The 18430-nt window shown below is 40.3% G+C and overlaps 1 protein-coding gene and 1 pseudogene across 1 annotated transcript; one reads left to right on the forward strand and one right to left on the reverse strand.

Annotated features, from left to right (window-relative positions):
• The first annotated feature begins 1101 nt into the window (after nt 1-1101).
• Nucleotides 1102-11177, forward strand: LOC136679389 (arylacetamide deacetylase-like). Its single transcript, XM_066657890.1, has 5 exons — nt 1102-1382; nt 4654-4882; nt 7110-7179; nt 9144-9315; nt 10509-11177. The coding sequence occupies exons 1-5, from the start codon at nt 1242-1244 to the stop codon at nt 11127-11129; spliced, it is 1233 nt and encodes a 410-aa protein (XP_066513987.1). The 5' UTR covers nt 1102-1241; the 3' UTR covers nt 11130-11177.
• A 5304-nt stretch (nt 11178-16481) lies between these two features.
• Nucleotides 16482-17769, reverse strand: LOC136678501 (cysteinyl leukotriene receptor 1-like; annotated as a pseudogene).
• Nucleotides 17770-18430: the final 661 nt, after the last annotated feature.

Here is an 18430-nt window from a genome sequence, read left to right on the forward strand (position 1 = left end):
TTTTCTTTTTGATGAAAAATCATCGCTAAACTTCCACATTGTCCACGGGGTTATTTCACAGCACGGACTTTCTTTCAGACGTTAGCATTTTATCGCTAGCCTCCTGAGAACTCCTCACGAGGCGTGACTGCAGCTCGCGCAGCCGGGAAACCCACCCAACAGGAGCGCGTGGCACCTGTGATCAATGGATTTGGGAAGAGTGTTGATAGGTTTGAGTCAGTTTGACTCTGACCTGAATTCTTTGGAATTCTTTCCGATTCTTTGGAACTATGGGTGTCAAGGACATTTTCACTGAGTTATAAATCAGCTAAATAATCCCACCACCACCTCCTCCTCATAATCATCATTATCACCATCATCATCTTCATACTAACGGAACTGCAAGAGGTTCCTGAGAGAAATTTCAAGGGAATTCACACAGTTTGGTTTTATGTTCAGAGCAGTCACAGGACTCTTACTATTTAGTTTCCTTATATCAACATATTAGAAAAGGTTTCTGCGAGAATTCATTACAAACCTCTATGGAACAACAGAGTATTTTATTATTATTTATTATTATTAGTTCTATTTGATAAACCTAAAGATATGTAGAAAAAGCGAAATTGTCATTGGCTAACAAGTCAAATATTGGTGCAAACTTTTTATTTTGGGACATTTAAGAGCTAAAAAGCTAATAAATACAGTTAAATAAATATTAGTCAGTCTTTCAACGTTTTTTAGAGTGTGACAACATTATTTTCTATTTTCAGTAGTTATTCCACATCACATCACACTGAGATATAGCACGATATCATTTTTTATTTGTTGTCAAAAATAATTTGGATTTTATCCGTTATTATTGATTGAACTGGACATATAATTTATTTTAAGTATTAAACCTGTGATTTTCAGGGTTCCCTCTAAAGTCTTGAGCCTGTTCCACGGATGAAAACATTGGACACTGACAAAAGTTGAGTCCTGTGAGTAGATTCGAACCGTTGCTTTAAAAGAATCGGTTCAAAAGAGTCATCTGGGAGGCGGACGGAATTCCGTCATGAACGGCGCCACGCGCCTTATCGCGTTCGCTTGGAGACGAGCACACGTGCAAGCTCTGTCCGTTCCAAAATTAACCCCCCCTCCACACTCTCGCGGATTTACTCCGAAGTGCGCGCGCTGATAAGCAGGAGCGCGCACCGTTCCAGTTTAGTCCCTGCGGTCGCGGTTCACGGTGGACTCTTCCTAGGGTTTGTTAATTTATTAAAATGAGGTCCAAAGCAGTGATTTTGTTTTTGGTGCTAGGCGCTTTCACGGCGTATTACGTTTATTCGCCCATTCCGGACGACATTGAAGAGAGATGGAAGCTCATGTTGACGGACTGCTTCTTCAGAAGTTTAAGCCACCTGGTAAAACTGATTTATGGATTTAGAGCAGCAAGAGGCTTCTCTACACAACTTTGAGCATGTGTTTATTGCAGTAAATGGACCAGTAATGCACTACTGCAAGTGCTAATTCTTACTAACGACTTGCTTTAGTATATGGTTTATCAATATACTACTATTTCATGTGTATTTTTATTGTGCATCCTTCATGTAATTGTTGCATGTGCATGTGTGCACTTATAGTGATTCAGATGCTTTATTTTAATTCAATAATTGTGCTTGGTATGTATTATTATTATTATGTAATTTAATGCATTTAGTTGCTTAGAACTATACTTTTTTAAATTTACAAATTACATAGAAAAATGTACACATTTTTTGTAGAAGAAGCAATGTTTAATTTATGGCTGCATTTATTAACCCCGAGCTCATTAGTGTCATAATATTATGATAGAATCCAACGATTCTAGTTTAATTAAAATGTCAGTGTAGTTACAAAGTGGCTGCAGTTTAATTTAATAAACCGCTGTATTTATATAATCAGGATTTTACGTTTTAAGTGTGTCCATGTGCTGCAGCTCTATATTATATATTTGACGTTTGTCACTACTCAAGGTTTAGTGTGTAGGCCTAAGTACTGCAAGGCAGAGTGGCAGTTACAACAGATTATATCAGATCATAATCCGAGCACTAGGCTCACCTGTTCTAATAATAGGACCTTATTATGGAAATCAATATTTATTTATGGTGCTGCTAAATCCCCGAGTTCTGTTCACCTTGCGTTGTTGTTGATTTGGGGCTTTGAAAGTATTGTCCATGTCATCCAGCTTTGGGGATGTGCTCATTTTCACAAGTACTCCCTCAGGCCTCGGGATCTCACTGCTGTCAAAACATAGTTAACTTGACAAATCCTCTGTTTTTATTGAACCTGCCACTTTGCAAAACACGAAGCCTGAACTATCCCTGCCCTGTTGTCTAGAGCCCAGTCTCATTCTGACACATAGTTGGTGGATGCTTGGCCACTGTACAAGACTCTGAAAGGAAAAGAGCGTGCAGTGTTAGGGTTAGTGCGCCGCTAATGCCTCAGGGCTAGAGCTTTGACAAGGTAGAATTAATGAACTGGTTTATGCTTAGATTTGCAGTGGGGGAAATCAGGCGACATGCTGCTGAAAGGTGTTCTGAATCAAAGCCAGGATTTCCTAACTCCAGTCATAAGCCAAGTCGTTCATAGTTTCATGCTTGATAGTAAGCTGAACTGCAATGAAATGCCTTTGATTATTTACAGAATATGCCTTTTTTAATGTTCCTCGTGGTGTCACACATCTACCCAATGGAACTGCAAACTCGTCTTGTGCATATGTTACAAGAATCAGTGCAGTTTCCATGGTCATGGTTTCTTGATGTAACAAATCTAACCTAGTAAACAAGGAACGTCCCTGGACGTTCAAAATAGTATATAAAATAATTCAATAATAAAGTAGTTCAAATAAGTAGTCTGTCCGTCAAGGACATATTTTAAATGTCAATGAACGTCCAAAATCCATCTTAATAAGTTAGTTAAGTGGTGACCAATCGATAACGTCAGTGGACGTCCAAAACGCGTTTTAAACAAGTAATTTATTTCGGGACCAATTAATAACATCAATGGACGTCCAAAATACGTCTAATAGTCGTCTTTTCAATGTCGGTGTTTGGACGTTTTTTCAACTTTCATTTTCAACCTTAAGAGAACGTTGATTAGACGGCAGTCATTACGTTATTTCAACGTTGAATCAATGGCTAAATGTTTACTGGGAAAGAACAAGTTAGTTACTTTATAGTCCATAGAGTTGGTCTTCCATGTGGAGGCAGCCATGTTTGAAATTAATATAGTACATTGTCTCCAATACACCCAGGACACTAGGTGGCAGGGTCATGGTTAAGTAGTGTTTCCTACTCCTAATGTCAGTGTTTTTCATTTTGCTTGTTAGAAAAAGCTGAGCCTACAATGTAAAAGTCATTTTCTCAGACTAACTGTGATGGTGAAGAAAACCTGAAAAGAGTTTTTGCGAAACCCTAGTCTAAGCCAAGTACTTACTATTGCAGCCCCCGATCTAGACCTCCTGATCCAGCTGATCAAGGTCTTCTGAAGAGATTGATTATCTGGATGAGGTAAGGCAGATTAAGGTTTGAACTAAACTCTTCACGAAGGTTGATCTCCATTAGCAATGTTGGTCACTGCACTAAGCCAGTCTTACTAGCACATGCTGCTATAACTATGGCTAATGTTCTTGTATGATCTGATGAAAGTCAGTAGTATTTGTTGTAGATGGTTATTAGGTTATGAACAAAATGGAGAAAATTGTTTTCACTCTGGAACACAATATGTGAGGTCAATGAGTTGTACACTAGAACAACATCACAGAGTTAACATCAACTGACCTGCCGGCTGCATGTCTGTCATCTGACCAACACCCGTGTGCAAACACCATATGATCTCAGATGTTTGCAGTCATCCATTTTCTTCATTCTTACTATTGTCAGAGCAACACCAGGTACACAGCAGTCTGATTTCAAACACTTGGTGAAGATTTATTCTCTTAACTTTAGTTCAAATGCTCTTTTACTTTAAAATGTGATCAGATATTTTAGGTTAGAACATTTTCTTGTAACATTTGGCTATATTTTCTTCACACTCTGTAAGCTAGCAATAAAATACTTGCCCAGAGGGAAATAATCAATCTCTTTGACTCTGGTAATCTCTGGTAATGACTACCACAATTTAGCATTAAAGACCTAGCGGAATTGCCCATGTAGAGTGGGTCCCCTTGTGTGAAGACGCCTTGTTATTTATTTATTATTATTTTTTTCTCAGATGTTTATTTATTTATTTATTTATTAAATTTAATTCAACGTTGGGTTGAAACTGTATCTTGGGCTTTTCCGTGTCTTGTTAAAGACTGCTTGGTATTGCCTGCTCAATAAAAAACATTCTGCCTCAGGGAAATGTTTCCATTACCTTCTTTGACACTAAAGTCACTCCATATATAATATTTGATCTAGTTAGCTTTGAATCCAAGTAGTTATTATGCTGTTTTGGTGAATATCCTGGTTTCTGGGCTACGGTAGCCCACCAGGACCACTACTGTGTCAGCTAACATTAGCATGCTAAACAAGAGTTTGTACTAGCATCTAGGGGAGCTAGTTCAGGCCAAATAAGTTGATTACCTATCAGCCCATTCCAGAGAGCGCAAATCCAAACTCGCACACTAAACCCTGAGATTTCTGGCCTCTGTTTTTATCCTCCCCTCTATAGGCAGACTTCAGTGAGCTGCTGGGGCTGAAGGACTACATGGGCGTTATGATGTTCGTTACGTTTGCTGAGCGGGTGGTGCCTGAGTCAGATGAGAAGGTTCAGGTGGCGGATGAGCTTTTCGATGGTGTGGATGTGGTGGTGTATCAACCGAAGCACAGGAGAGGAGCTGGTGAAAAGAGGAGAGCCATTATCTACCTACATGGGGGAGGATGGTGCCTGGGCAGTTCAAGTGAGTCCTGTACCACTCAGAACTACATGAATTCAATTGCTCAACAACAAAAACAGCCCAGATTAGGACACGAGCTTGGTTTTTTCCAGTAATTCCAAAACAATTCCACCTATTATAATAATTGAGCTGTAACAAATTGTGTTGTCTCCATGTTAAACAGAGATGACATTGGTTGTGATGAGGATCAGTATTGAGTTGATAACAGTAAACTCACCCACACTGAATGATGTGATGTTTTTAGCTGTGTAGCTCTTCCTGGGTGGTAGTAAAGCGTACTCAAAGTACTTTGAGCAGTAGCTCTGGGGAAGTTTGTCAGTCTTTTGTTTTGAGAAACACAGCTCCACATCATATCAGTCATATTTTCTCAGTGGGGGCATGGACACAAACACCTGTGGATTTTTCAGATCTAAAGGATGGGTGGAGTTTATCTTCTACTATTTGTTTCAAAGATGAAAGATTTAATTACTCTTGATCTGTCAGGGACAGTTTTGGTGCTCGGTCTGATCTTGTGTGGTTGTTAATAGTTCCATTTTCTATATGTTTTTTAGAACAGTTTTCAAAAACACTTGTTTTTCTCCATTTATATTCCTTACAATCCTTTTGCAAATGAATTATCTCATATCTAATCGACTCTATATACTTCTTTATCTAACAATCTGTTCTAAAATGTGTAAACAGTAATTTAATTGGTGTTTTACAAAAGCTTTTAATGTTTGATACATGGCTCAATACAAAAATAATTACAGAGACTCACTATTGTTTCCTTGACTGTATACATTTGCGCAATTGTAGTTTCATCATCATCTCAGAGTGAAGTCACACCCCATTTGCGAAAACAAAACCTTACCATCTGGTGGAAATGTTAGACATGCATCCTGACAGTGGCAATCCTCGGTTACCAACCGTAACATGGCTGACATAGCATTGGTGAACTGATCTGTGACATGGCATATCACGCTGTCTGATCAAGCTGCTATCAGTGAAGCATAGAACAAACTTCACCCCATGCTACAACTGTGCCAGACAACTACGGTCATTGGCATCAAACCTCATTTTTTACTGTGAGGGAAATGAATAACAATCCATTAAAAAAAAGTCTTATCCCCAGATTATTGCTGAAATTCCTCCCCGGTTATTAGTTTCCCGCTGATTGCACATGGTGGCACCATCATTGTGAGGGTGAACACGTTTATTCTGAGATACATAAGGACACTTCACTGCTTGTTTTTGAACTGCTGCTACACTGTTGGGACCCCATGTAAACATCCATCTAGACATCAATCTGGGGTTTAGCTGCATTCATTTGGACCTTTGAATTAATGGGTTGGGGAGTAAAACTATATGTATTTTGCTTGTTTGTTTACTTCTGTTATGTCTTGGCCAAATTGGCATTGTACAGTAAATTGATTGTTAAATTACAATGTGCCAAACCTCTGAGACTATCTCTTCCTTCTTTATTTTCCGATCATTACGTACACGTTGATTCTAAGGTGATAAAACATAAAATAATACGCTTGCATAAGGAAGTGGAAAGTCAAAGTTGAATAAGTGAAAACAGATGAATGGATGCAAAGTAAACGGGACTAATAACGACCTTCCAAGACCTAGCATCCCACCGTATTTGTCCTCATCAAATATTTTATTTTTGAAAGACAGGAGAAAAATTTTAGATTTGACAAACCCTCAAGTGTTTGATTCCATCTTTCCACTGTGAGAAAACTCATGATTACGGGTCTGAAAATAACAAATTCAGTGGATACTAACCCTAGCTCTTATGCTGCATTCCATTTACCTCATAAGTCAGATGTCAGAGCTGGGGGTCACATCAAAGCTGACCAAATTCCAGTTAAACGTTTGGAAAATACTGTGCCGTAGGTTTCATTTTTAGCTTGTTCCTGGCTGGCATTGTTAGCGATAACTGCTTTATGAATTTAAACACCAGGGAAACATGTACACATACAGTAGTTGGACAGTTCTGTATGTACGACTGATTTAATGAGATATAAATAGATAGAAGCGCTAATAAACTGTACAATACTACTGTGGTGCTGTGTGGGCAGCCATCTTGGATTCTGAACTGTTTTGGTGAGGCTGGCCTGTCTTTCAGTGTTTGAAATCCGACTTGGGGGCTTTCCAGTTCCGACATCTGAGTTCAAATAGAACGCAGCATAACCTTATCCAATATTTTAGTGTGTCTTTTGCCTTTATTCTGTGTCTCTTACTACAGGAATGGGGCCCTACGATCTCTTGGCCAGACAGATGGTCACAGAGCTCAATGCGGTTGTTGTTTCTGTGGAGTGAGTATTCTGTCACCTCTTTCCTCTATCAAAACCCAGACTACCTTGTTTTTTGGGGCTGGAAGTATGTTGAAATTGGCCAGTGGTAACACTTCAAAAGTAGCTTAAACATTTGTCTGAACCCAAACTGGGTTTAGCAGAACTGAATTATGAATGACTATATCACTGTTGAAACTCACAGGCTCCTCTTTTGCCTTTGGCAGTAGAACAGAGCTCTTGCCTTTTTGAATAGAGATCAGATCAAGCTTTACAAACAATGTACGATGGACATTATACCCTGGTTGGCCTCACCCAGACTACATGGCACAATACAGGAAGCCATGGATCTACCTAAAACAGCTATTTACACATTCCTCATCCAGGGTGCTCGGCTTTGCTTTGCACATGATTAGTGACTTCAATTTCAGGCAGAGTTTGTGCAATGCCTAAGGAGTAAACAATGGATATATTAAACCGTAATTGTAGTGAACGATAATAATATACCAGCAGTCCTGTTATTGCCTACTGATTAGACAAGGCAGTGGCTTTGCTGAAATTCATTTTATAAACTGGTAAAATTCAGCAGGGAAAAGCTGGATCCAACCAAGTAACACTTTACAGTTATGCACTGTTTCTAAGGCTGGCATAAATCAGTTCTCACGAAAAGCTTAAAGTTATATTAACATGCATAAAAGCTTCTTTAGTCAGTATCATTCTGGAAAATGTCAAGACGGCTGTGAAGACTAGATGGAATAAGCCTTTATTAATGTTGATATAATCTTCGTAGAAAACACTGACTGATAGAATGGGATGGTCAAGAGCAGCCACACATGATCCTAACCTCAACATACTCAATGACAAGAGTTGGCTAGAGGGGTCTAAACCCACAGAACCACTTTCACTGGATTGGTGGATGTACACCCTATACATATTGAGACAAGTTTGAATGACATTTGTGATCCAGTACCTGTTCTCACTAATGTTTCCATGGCAGAGTACCATCAAATCCTGGAACAAGTTCCAGTATGTGGAGTAAAAGATTCCCAGAATGTGGAATCTTGCTACACCATCCTTTCAAGATAAGCTGTAATTGTAGAAAAGCTCCACAGATAAAACAATGTTGATTTACGGCTGGTGTGAACCCAAACCTTTTAGCTCTGAATAGCAGGGTTCTCTGGTTTGCTTGTTTACCTTAGTGAGACTCTTAGGAAAGCTCTTAGTGCTGCCTTTTGAAGATGGGAACACTGAGCAACACCATCACATAATCAATATAATATGATCCCATTTGGTTAATGGGAAACATGTAGGCTATTATTAATCTGAAAACAAATAAAGCAGCCCATACACTTTACTCAGATGAGAACTGTTGGATTAATTCTGCATCATATACAATCCAGGCTCAATGTAAAACACACTGAATAAAGATCCACTGCTTTCCTGCCCACCACCAAAGTTACATAGTGTAGTTTCTGCAGCACTGAGCATGTAGTAGAAATGACTTGGGCTTTATTCTTCTTATTGTGAGTGGAGCATTGAAGGAATACTGAGCTTAACTTAAAATTACAACTTCATAATCATGATGCTCCACTGAGCTGTGATAGAAAAGAACAGAGCTCTGGGCTCAGCACTGCAGTGCAGAAGCTACACTATGTAACTACCCTACACATTGACTTCAGAACAGTAATGTAACATTGTATTACACCCTGCAACTCTAGAGGGAGTCCAGCAATCTTACTTAGTGTTGCTTTACACACTAGAGCCTCTGTCAGGGATTAATTTTACACTGCCCTCTGGTGGATCGGACATCTCTTATGTTTAGTTCAGACATATGGTACATAAATGAGCACAACTAACCTTTAAAAAAATATTGATTTACGTGCAAAACATTAAACAATCGCTCAATCGAATAGCCACACCCACTTTAATTAACAGTAGTTCTTTGTGTGGAGTTTGGTGTAACGTAACCTCACCTGAACTGTGTGCAGGTACCGACTGGCCCCTGCTCACCACTTCCCCATCCCGTTTGAGGATGTGTATAGAGTGATCAAGTACTTTCTCCGGTTGGACGTCCTGGAGCAGTATGAGGTGGATCCAGGACGCGTGGCAGTGTCCGGTGACAGCGCAGGAGGAAACCTAGCAGCTGCTGTGGCACAACAGGTAAGAGACAGGCATTACATTAGAGGGCAGCCTTGTACAGTGATGACTTTCAAAGCAGATACTGAGGAGTATTAGCAGCCATTACTTCATGCAAGGTGCCATTAATTTGGTTTTGGAAAATTAATTATATTAATATTTTTTATAACAGTAGACTACAAATATAAGTGAACGCAAATGCTTTCAAAAGTAAGCCCCGTGAACCCAAGCTTTTAATGGACTAACCCCCGACTCTCCCTCCTCTCCAAACTTTACCACTCTGTTCTCACACCAGCACCCGAGCTGCTTCTTTTAGAGCATGGGTGGAATATTGTAGACACACAGCAGCACTGAGCAAAAGTCAGAGACCACAGCGAATTTTACTATCCACTCATATCCAAACATTAAGAACAAGCTCTATACAACAGAAAGTACACATTCGCCCCAAACAATAAATATTAAATCAGTTTTTGATTATAAATGACCCACTCAGATCTCTCCCTCTTTTCGACGCTATCCCTGATCACGTGAGCCTACCCCAGACAGCGGTCCACTGGCCTTAAAATGCTGGCACACCACTGACTGTAGACCACTGCTGGTCCACCATCGGACCACTCAGATTACCGTCCTGTACCGGATATAACTCATTTATAATCTCCTCACACAGATTTTACATTCACAGAGACTTTTATTCTGGAAAACACACTAATACAAATATCACCAACAACTCTGAGAGATATAATAATGAGTATAAGCCTGATATAAAATGATTAAATGATAAAAATGTTGACACTGTGCTGATTAAAAGTGTTTATTAATCTTATTTATAAAGAATAACAAAAGAACCTAATGAAGGAAAAAAGTGCTAAAATGTGGCTGTGCAAAACACTAGTGGACCTCCAACTTTGCCAACTGTGGTCCGCCGTCTCCTTGCTCTCAGGGAATGGAAATAGTGCAGTGGAGTGAATGGAAATACGACTCATTCTGCTTTTTTTCTGCTGATATTAATTTATTACGTAAAACATATGCAAACGTTTTGGATTGAAACCCACCTACTGTGTTAGCAGCAGTTTAAAAGCAAGTTGTGTAGCATCGTGTCTTAGAGAGAGACTTTACTGCCATCATGTGTTGGGGAAATCTTTCAAGCAGGTGGAACTGGCAGTGAATCAAACAGTGAGTTGTATGCCAATGTGTTTCTGTTGTGTATCTGACCACAGTTGCAGCTGGACCCAGAGCAGCGTATAAAGCTGAAGGTCCAGGCCTTGATCTACCCAGTCCTTCAGGCACTGGACCTCAACACCCCGTCCTACCAGCAGAACCAGCACATGCCCATCCTGCCCCGCACTCTTATGGTCCGTTTCTGGAGTCAGTACTTCACCAGCGATAAGTCCCTGTACTGGGCAATGCTCGCCAATGGTCATAACGGACCAGAATCAGCAGCTTTCCTCAAGTTTGTCAACTGGAGCGCCTTCCTGCCCGAGTCATACAGCCAAGCGTACAATTACAGTGCTCCACCCATAGGGGGCTCAGAGAGCTCAGAGCCTCTCGACAACCTGTCCCATTCGCTGACAGACCCACGGGCCTCACCTTTGCTGGTGCCGGACGCCCTTCTGAGGTCCCTGCCCAAGGCTTACATTCTGACCTGCGAGTATGATGTGCTGCGGGATGACGGCGTTATGTATGTGACTCGCCTGCGTCAGGCCGGAGTGGACGTGACACACCAACACTACCCAGTCGGCTTCCACGGGGCCCTCATGTTCACCATGTGGCCCACTGACTTCAAAATCGCCCAAAGGATGATCAACAACTATATACTCTGGCTCCAGCAGAATTTGTAAATGGTCTAATTTTGCACAATTTGTACATGACATGATTTAATGATATAATTATACAAAAAAGTTGTAAATTAAAAATTTACAAAATTTTTCAAAAATTTTTTTTGAAAATCACAAAATTTGTAAATTATAAATTCACAAAAATTAGCAAAATATTTCATTTTTAAAAACAGCAAATTATCAAGCTACACAATTCATAATCTGCACAATGACAGTGTAATCTCTCAAAATAACAAATTATATAATTCTGTAAAATGTGTTAATTATATATTTTCAAAATTGTGAATTCTATAATTTACCAAAAAGTTATTATTGTTGTTTTTTTTATATAAAAATTAGCTTTACATTCCTTCTCTCCCACGCCCTCCTGGTGCCAGGCTGTGGTTAGTTGTGCAACGTTGCTTTTTTATTGAATCAAATATATTGTGTTTTTGTTCTGGGCTGTTTATATAGCTGCAGCGGATGGGATTTATTCCTAAGGGCACTTTTTTTTTTTTTTTACTTCATCATAAAAGCTTTGGATTATTCTCATGACCACTGACTCTCTTTATGACTTTACTCACGGCTCCGTGACCTACATTCAACAAAAGCAAGACTTGCTTTTTGTAGTCTATAATCGTCAGTGCAAAGTTGCCCGTTTATTTTTGTTTTTCATTTTGTGAAATGACACAAGTTGATATTATTTCAACTCTTAGCACACTTTGTTTTCTACAGTGTTAATCTCATGTTCCACACTGAATAATGAATGTACTTGATAGGGTTCAGTCTGACAAAGCAGTAAAAAGAGTCAACTGAAGGCTGTGGTTTAAGGCTTTATCTGTGACTGGTCTCTGAAGTGTGTTTCGGGGGGGGATGTGGGAGGGGCTTTAACAGACCTGATGAAAGTGGAATATGAGAAGAAGCCTCTTTGTTTAAATGTCCTCAAGTTGAACGAAGTCTGGATTGGAGCCGCTGGCCGTGGGGTGGTGTTCTTCTTCATGTGACCTTGGTGTAAAATTGCGCTACTGTCTTATCCTACGATCTCCCTCCTTGTCTTTGTCACGTTGCCCTCTCCTAAGTGCCTTGAAGACAAAGGGTGTGTGTGTTCATGTGTAAAGAGAAAGAGCAACAAGATGGGCCTCACTGTGTGTTAAAGTATGACCAGGTCATTGTTTGTGTTTGATAGTGTTTTCCCACTCAGAATAAGCGTTGAAACATGCACCGGTGAGATAACACACTCAACTGTAACCTCTCCCCTTTAAACAAACAGAAATATAACCTCTCCCATCACTGTCTTGATTTAATATTGAGAAACTGCATGTGCGGATATCACATATTACCAAGTATATACTTATTAAGGGGTGTTACACAGGCATGGGTCAGTTCTATGTACATTTACAATGCCCTGTTTTGTCTGTATGGTTTTTAGTGGCTTAGATTTAACTTCATTCTTCATGCATTAAAAAAGTACATGTGCCATTTACCCTTCCGATCTGCAGACGGGGCCCTGCTACTTTCCCTGTCTTTGTCTCAGTGACCCAAAGCCCGATTCCATGGGCACACTGTTGGCTTCGTTGTGCATGAATGGCATAGCATTGGCATAGCAGATCTGGGCACTTAGCATTCCCCTCCAAGCACGTTGAGCCGTCCAATAGTTGTGTGCTAGTAACATTTAAGAAAGTAGTAATAGTTTAATTGACATGTCTTGTGCAAAGCATGTGCTAGCATTCACCCTTTAGTTTGCCATTGTGTGATGAGGAAACAACTGTGTGATGTCAGCGACAATTAAAAATAAATATAAATAAGTCATACATAATAGAACACCATGTCACACTTTACCCTCAGTTTTCTCTATTAAATATGTTTAACAATGGTGATTCACCACCACCACTCTTTTTCTAGAAGGTCCCATTAGCCGTTCTCGTTTTGAGGGTTCCTTCTCTTCACCGTCATGTGACCTATTAGAGGGCCAGAGGGGTCCATCTCTGATAAAGTACAATATTGTTTGGCGGGAAGATGAAGGTAAACCCACCCCTACTTTCCGAGGCACCTGAGCTAAAGCATTTCCCCTGGGATCAGAGAAGTCTAGGTCACTAAAAGGAGAGAGGAACTGGAAGATCAGCTGAGGTATGCATTCACACAATGCCTAGTCCAGCACCTGGAGAGCTTTGTGCATACTGAGAGCAACTGTTAATGCTCTTGTAGTCAAATGCTATCAAATCCTCACCACTGTTTTTTTAACATTTACTATAAAAGTAATGGCAAAGAAGGGGATCCTGCAAAAATAGGGACATGTTTTAACAGCATAGATTTCAGAATGAAAATGTGATGTTAAATTCAATAAATGAGCAGTAAATGTGCACTAAACTATATAAAGCTAATGGCAAATTGGGGATTTTAGGTGCAAACCTCCATTTTACATTGTTACATCATTGAACATTATACATTCCCATGTTGAAGAACTATGACATAAATACAGTGTGCCGCTAGAGGGCAGTGTAGAGATCACAAATAACATTTTGATTATAGTTTTATACGTATAGGTGAAAAGTACATATTCAAGCCAAATTATTATTTTTTTAAATTTATTTATTCTTTATTACATTGGTTACAAAGCCAAAATAGCATTAAGTGAGAGCAAAACAAACATATTTTCTCTAAAGACCAAGCCTTTATTTAATGTCCAATTGTGCATGGAAATAAAATTCCCCACTACCATAGCGTACAATGTCTGTTCCCTAAGATGTTAATGCAAATGTTCCTGTGTGTGATATCTGTTAGTATTATACCTTTGTTTTAAGCCAATGTTTGTGCATTTTAGAGGAGCTTCAGTGTAATATGCCACCTATTTTTACTGTTGTGTGCATGCTTGTGTGTGTGTGTGTTGGGAGTAACTATTCAAATATGTATTTACAAATCTTACTTTTTTTTAAAAAATAGGGTAACAGACGTTCAGAGAGAGATCATTTTCCAGGGTAGGCAGATTTTTCCAAATACTGCTACAGTGTAATGTCATGGCATTAAGAGACCTTTTCCAGTCCTGTGACTGTATATTGTACACATATATGTAAGATTAACTATTTAAATGTTATATATGCGTAAAGAATAAAACATTGCGTGTAGTAACACACATAAATGTGAACAAAACCAGCTTCAGAACTGATTTATTAATTTAAAAAAATTCTGGATTTCCTCGTGTTTGTTGTAGAAGTTCTTGCAAACATTGAGCAGTCGCCATCTCGATGACACATCTTGCATGAGTGTCTCCTGCTTTTGTTAGTTTGCAGCTTGCTGCTTTGCCAGATCTGCAGTGTTTTGAGTGCCCATCAATTTTTAGACCTTATGACCAGGGCCACATTTTGGCCACTGCTCTTTAGAGATGAACTTTGAAGGGTGTCCAAAAGTAGCTTCCGTGTTAAATATGATACATTTCTCTCCTATATTCCACTGCTTTTCTGCCTTCATGAAATATCAACTCATGCCACACTTCAGCACAATGCCTCTAGTTTGTTTTCAAAGTAGACCATCTGTGTGTGAAGCAATAGCACTCTAATCTTGTACAGGTTTAAAGGAATGCTATACAAAAGAGCCACTCCCTAGAGTTGCAGAAAGTAATTCACTTTTAAAGCACTGTCCTGAAATTAAGGGAGATGGGGGAGGGAGGGGTGTGGCTTCCTACCTTCCTTTAAAAGTGACATAGTGCAGTACAATGAGCAGTAAATGTGCACTAAACTATATAAAGTTAATGGTAAATTGGGGATTTTAGGTGTAAACCTCCATTTTACATTGTTACATCATTGAACATTATACATTCCCATGTTGAGGAACTATGACATAAATACAGTGTGCCACTAGAGGGCAGTGTAGAGATCACAAATAACATTTTGGTTATAGTTTCATACGTATGGGTGAAAAGTACATATTCAAGCCAAATTTTTAATTTTTTTTCTTTATTACATTGGTTACAAAGCCAAAATAGCATTAAGCCTTGGGCAGTGAGAGCAAAACAAACATCATGTTCCTACACTGCTTGCAGTCATGAAATCATATTTTTTCTAAAGACCAAGCTTTTATTTAACGTCCAATTGTGCATGGAAATAAAATTCCCCACTGCCATAGCGTACAATGTCTGTTACCTAAGATGTTAATGCAAATGTTCCTATGTGTGATATCTGTTAGCTAAAGTTACATAGTGCAGTTTCTGTAGACCAGATTAGAAAAATCAAACACAGGCACTATTTTTCTTTTTACAGGTCAGTGGAGCATCACAATCATTTTAAGATATTAATATTACCTAGTGTTGTAGGTAATCTGGGGTTCACAAACCTGAACCCGACAAGGTGTGGTCTGCTATTTACCGAATAGTTAGAGGCAATGCAAATGCCACACCTCATCATCTTCTTCATATTTGTGCATACCAGATGGTTTAGTTTGTTTCCATAACAACAGAGAAACACCGTCACTGTGAGCAGAAAATCTGCCCATGTGCTGTTATCAAAGTTTTATATTTAAACACAAACAGGAAGCATCAGAGACTGAGATGAGGGATAGTGAGTAGAGTCTGACTGGGATTAAAACAGCCTTCTTTAAAACATCTAATACAGTACGAAAACCCTTTATTTTACGGTTAGGAATCGAAGGTCCAATCAGGACAGGTTTCTAGGCCAAAAGGTTTCATTTATTCCATGACAAAGTCTGTTTTAACCACAAGCAAAAAACATCGTCTGTGAACTGTGAACTTTTGGGGAATGCAATATCAAACGGGCTTAAGTTAGTGAAAAAAGTGCATGTTGTTGCCACGGGCAGTGAGGAGATGCTTATCTCTAAGACATGCGATAGAAAGCAGTACATGACTTACCATGTGCTCTCCATTAATCATTTGATATGACTAATCCAGGCTTATGCTTGTTGTTTATGCATGCATGAAGACACTGTTTAGCCAGTTTAGTCCTCAACTGAACATCAATACGCCCCGATCTTATCTTTAAATATCTGTCAATTTTAGATAGATAGCGGTCCTTAGATGTTTCCACCCCTTGTTGTTCTGAGAGAAAAATCTAAAGAACCCTGAGCTTATCTGATCCCGTTTGCAGGCAACACTTTGACTGAGCCAAGTTTTCAGATGATGGATACAGCTCATCTACTCATTTCTTTCACAGATCTCTGCAGTCGTTCTCTTTCCAGTAAATGAGAAACAAATGTGTAAGTCATTGTTTTGAAAACCTTGAGTAGTCTCTGAGAAGCTGGAGAATCCTGAAGGCAGGTCTTGCAGTGCAGTGCAATTCGGTTTAATGAAACATGCTCCTACTTCGCAGCTCATAAGTTCCTACAGTTAGGAAACAAGAAGATGGAGTTCAGAGCTGAACCGGAGGGAACTCACTCTGTAGTGTTCTCTTCTAGGGATAACTGGAATACCACAGGAGAAGCCTAATCTGTTTCTGAGTTTCTAGGTCCTCTAATGAAAGGTAGCTGCACGGCAGGTGGAGGCACAGAAACTGAGCTGGAAGAATCGAATCTGTGGTCAGACTGTCCTCGTAGCAAACACTGAGCCAACCAATTGTTTATCACTTGTTTGAATCCATGGCCGACGAATAAGAAGATGAGCGGGTCCAGGCAACTGTTGAAAGCAGCAAAGCAGAGGGTTATCACTACTGTCTTCTGCAAAGTGGCTAGCATTTGGCAATTTATCTCAGTGTGGTTCTTCATGTAGTGGAGGTGCAGGGTGCGCTGGATGTGGTAGGGCAGGAAGCACAAGCAGAAGAGACAAAGCACTAAGCAAATCAGCGCCACATCCCTCTGCCTCTGCCCTGTCCTATTCCGCAAGATGTGTCGGATCATGAGCGAGTAGCAGATAATGACCATGACCAGAGGAATTACAAAGCAGATCACTAGGACCACCAGATTCAGCTCATACAGTACATCCCAAGATGTGCCGGAGGGTTCTAGGCATCCTTCGGTTTCCATACTGAACCCAAAGGTGACAGCAATGTACAAGATGTTCCCTCCCACCACAAAGACCCAGATGATCCAGCACACGATCCGAGCCCACCGACAAGCCTTGCTGTTCTGAAGGCGAATCCGACCGGCCAACACCAGGTACCGGCATATGCTCAGAGCCGTCAGGAAGAAGATGCTGCAGTACATGCTGATGTAGAACATGTAGGTGGAGATACGGCAGGCTAAGTCCAAGGCTTTCCACAAAGGTCTGGGAGAAGATTCTAGCATGTTTGAAGACTTGCTGGCGTAAAAGGCAATCCGTAGCGGCAGGGTGAAGATGAAGAGAAGGTCTGAGGCAGCGAGGTGGATGAGGAAAATGGTGGACAGGCGGTTCTTGATCGAAAACTTGCAGAAGATGTACAGCGCGCAGACATTGGCCCAGAGACCAAACACAAAGACCAGGCTGAAGACCACAGTGTAGGCTGTAAACTTGTACTCCTGGGAGTGGTTACAGCTGAGGTTCAGTGGGTTGGAGATGTTGTCTTTCGCCTCCATCACTGAAGTGGCGTCAACGGAGCCTATAAACCAGAGCACATGAGAAAAAGTCACCAACCTTTTACAGTATGTAGTAATAAACAGGTCAAACTGCCTCTAAGGCTTAGTTCTAGGGGAGGACATAGTTACCTCCTTGGAGAGGTTTATTATCCATTATTTTATCTGCAAACATCCTGTTCCTTAAGTACAGTATTGTTTAAAAGACAAATACCATTAATCCATTTATTCATCCACTGGATGATGCTGGGCCTTGATTGGTTTAGAATCTCTTTACAGATATTTATGTAGAGATTAGATAGAAGACAATCCATTACAATGTCAAAACAAAAGTCCTGTAGAGAGATGTTCGGTACAATCTGTGTAAATGTCTCTTCGCAGGTACAGCAGGGGCCTTAAAGTGCAGTTAGAGCATTTCTATTGGTCCACTCATCATGACATTTTCACACAATGTGAGCAACAACTGCTGTGTTTAAATGGTGTATTAAACTAAAAATGAACAAAAAACGAGGGCAGCAGGTTAGTGTCGCAGTCACACAGCTCCAGGGGCCTGGAGGTTGTGGGTTCGATTCCCGCTCCAGGTGACTGTCTGTGAGGAGTGTGGTGTGTTCTCCCTGTGTCTGCGTGGGTTTCCTCCTGGTAACTGTCTGTGAGGAGTGTGGTGTGTTCTCCCTGTGTCCGCGTGGGTTTCCTCCGGGTGACTGTCTGTGAGGAGTGTGGTGTGTTCTCTCTGTGTCTGTGTGGGTTCCCTCCGGGTGACTGTCTGTGAGGAGTGTGGTGTGTTCTCCCTGTGTCCGCGTGGGTTTCCTCCGGGTGACTGTCTGTGAGGAGTGTGG

The sequence above is a fragment of the Hoplias malabaricus genome, chromosome Y, assembly GCF_029633855.1.
Source record: "Hoplias malabaricus isolate fHopMal1 chromosome Y, fHopMal1.hap1, whole genome shotgun sequence".
Lineage (NCBI taxonomy): Eukaryota > Metazoa > Chordata > Actinopteri > Characiformes > Erythrinidae > Hoplias > Hoplias malabaricus.

Excerpts from the sequence above, each read along its gene's own strand:
- LOC136679389 (XM_066657890.1), top strand. The coding sequence starts at position 1,242 with ATGAGGTCCAAAGCAGTGATTTTGTTTTTGGTGCTAGGCGCTTTCACG. Across the intron at positions 7,180-9,143 it reads GCGGTTGTTGTTTCTGTGGA|GTACCGACTGGCCCCTGCTC; the intron begins GTGAGTATTCTG and ends AACTGTGTGCAG. Across the intron at positions 9,316-10,508 it reads CAGCTGCTGTGGCACAACAG|TTGCAGCTGGACCCAGAGCA; the intron begins GTAAGAGACAGG and ends ATCTGACCACAG.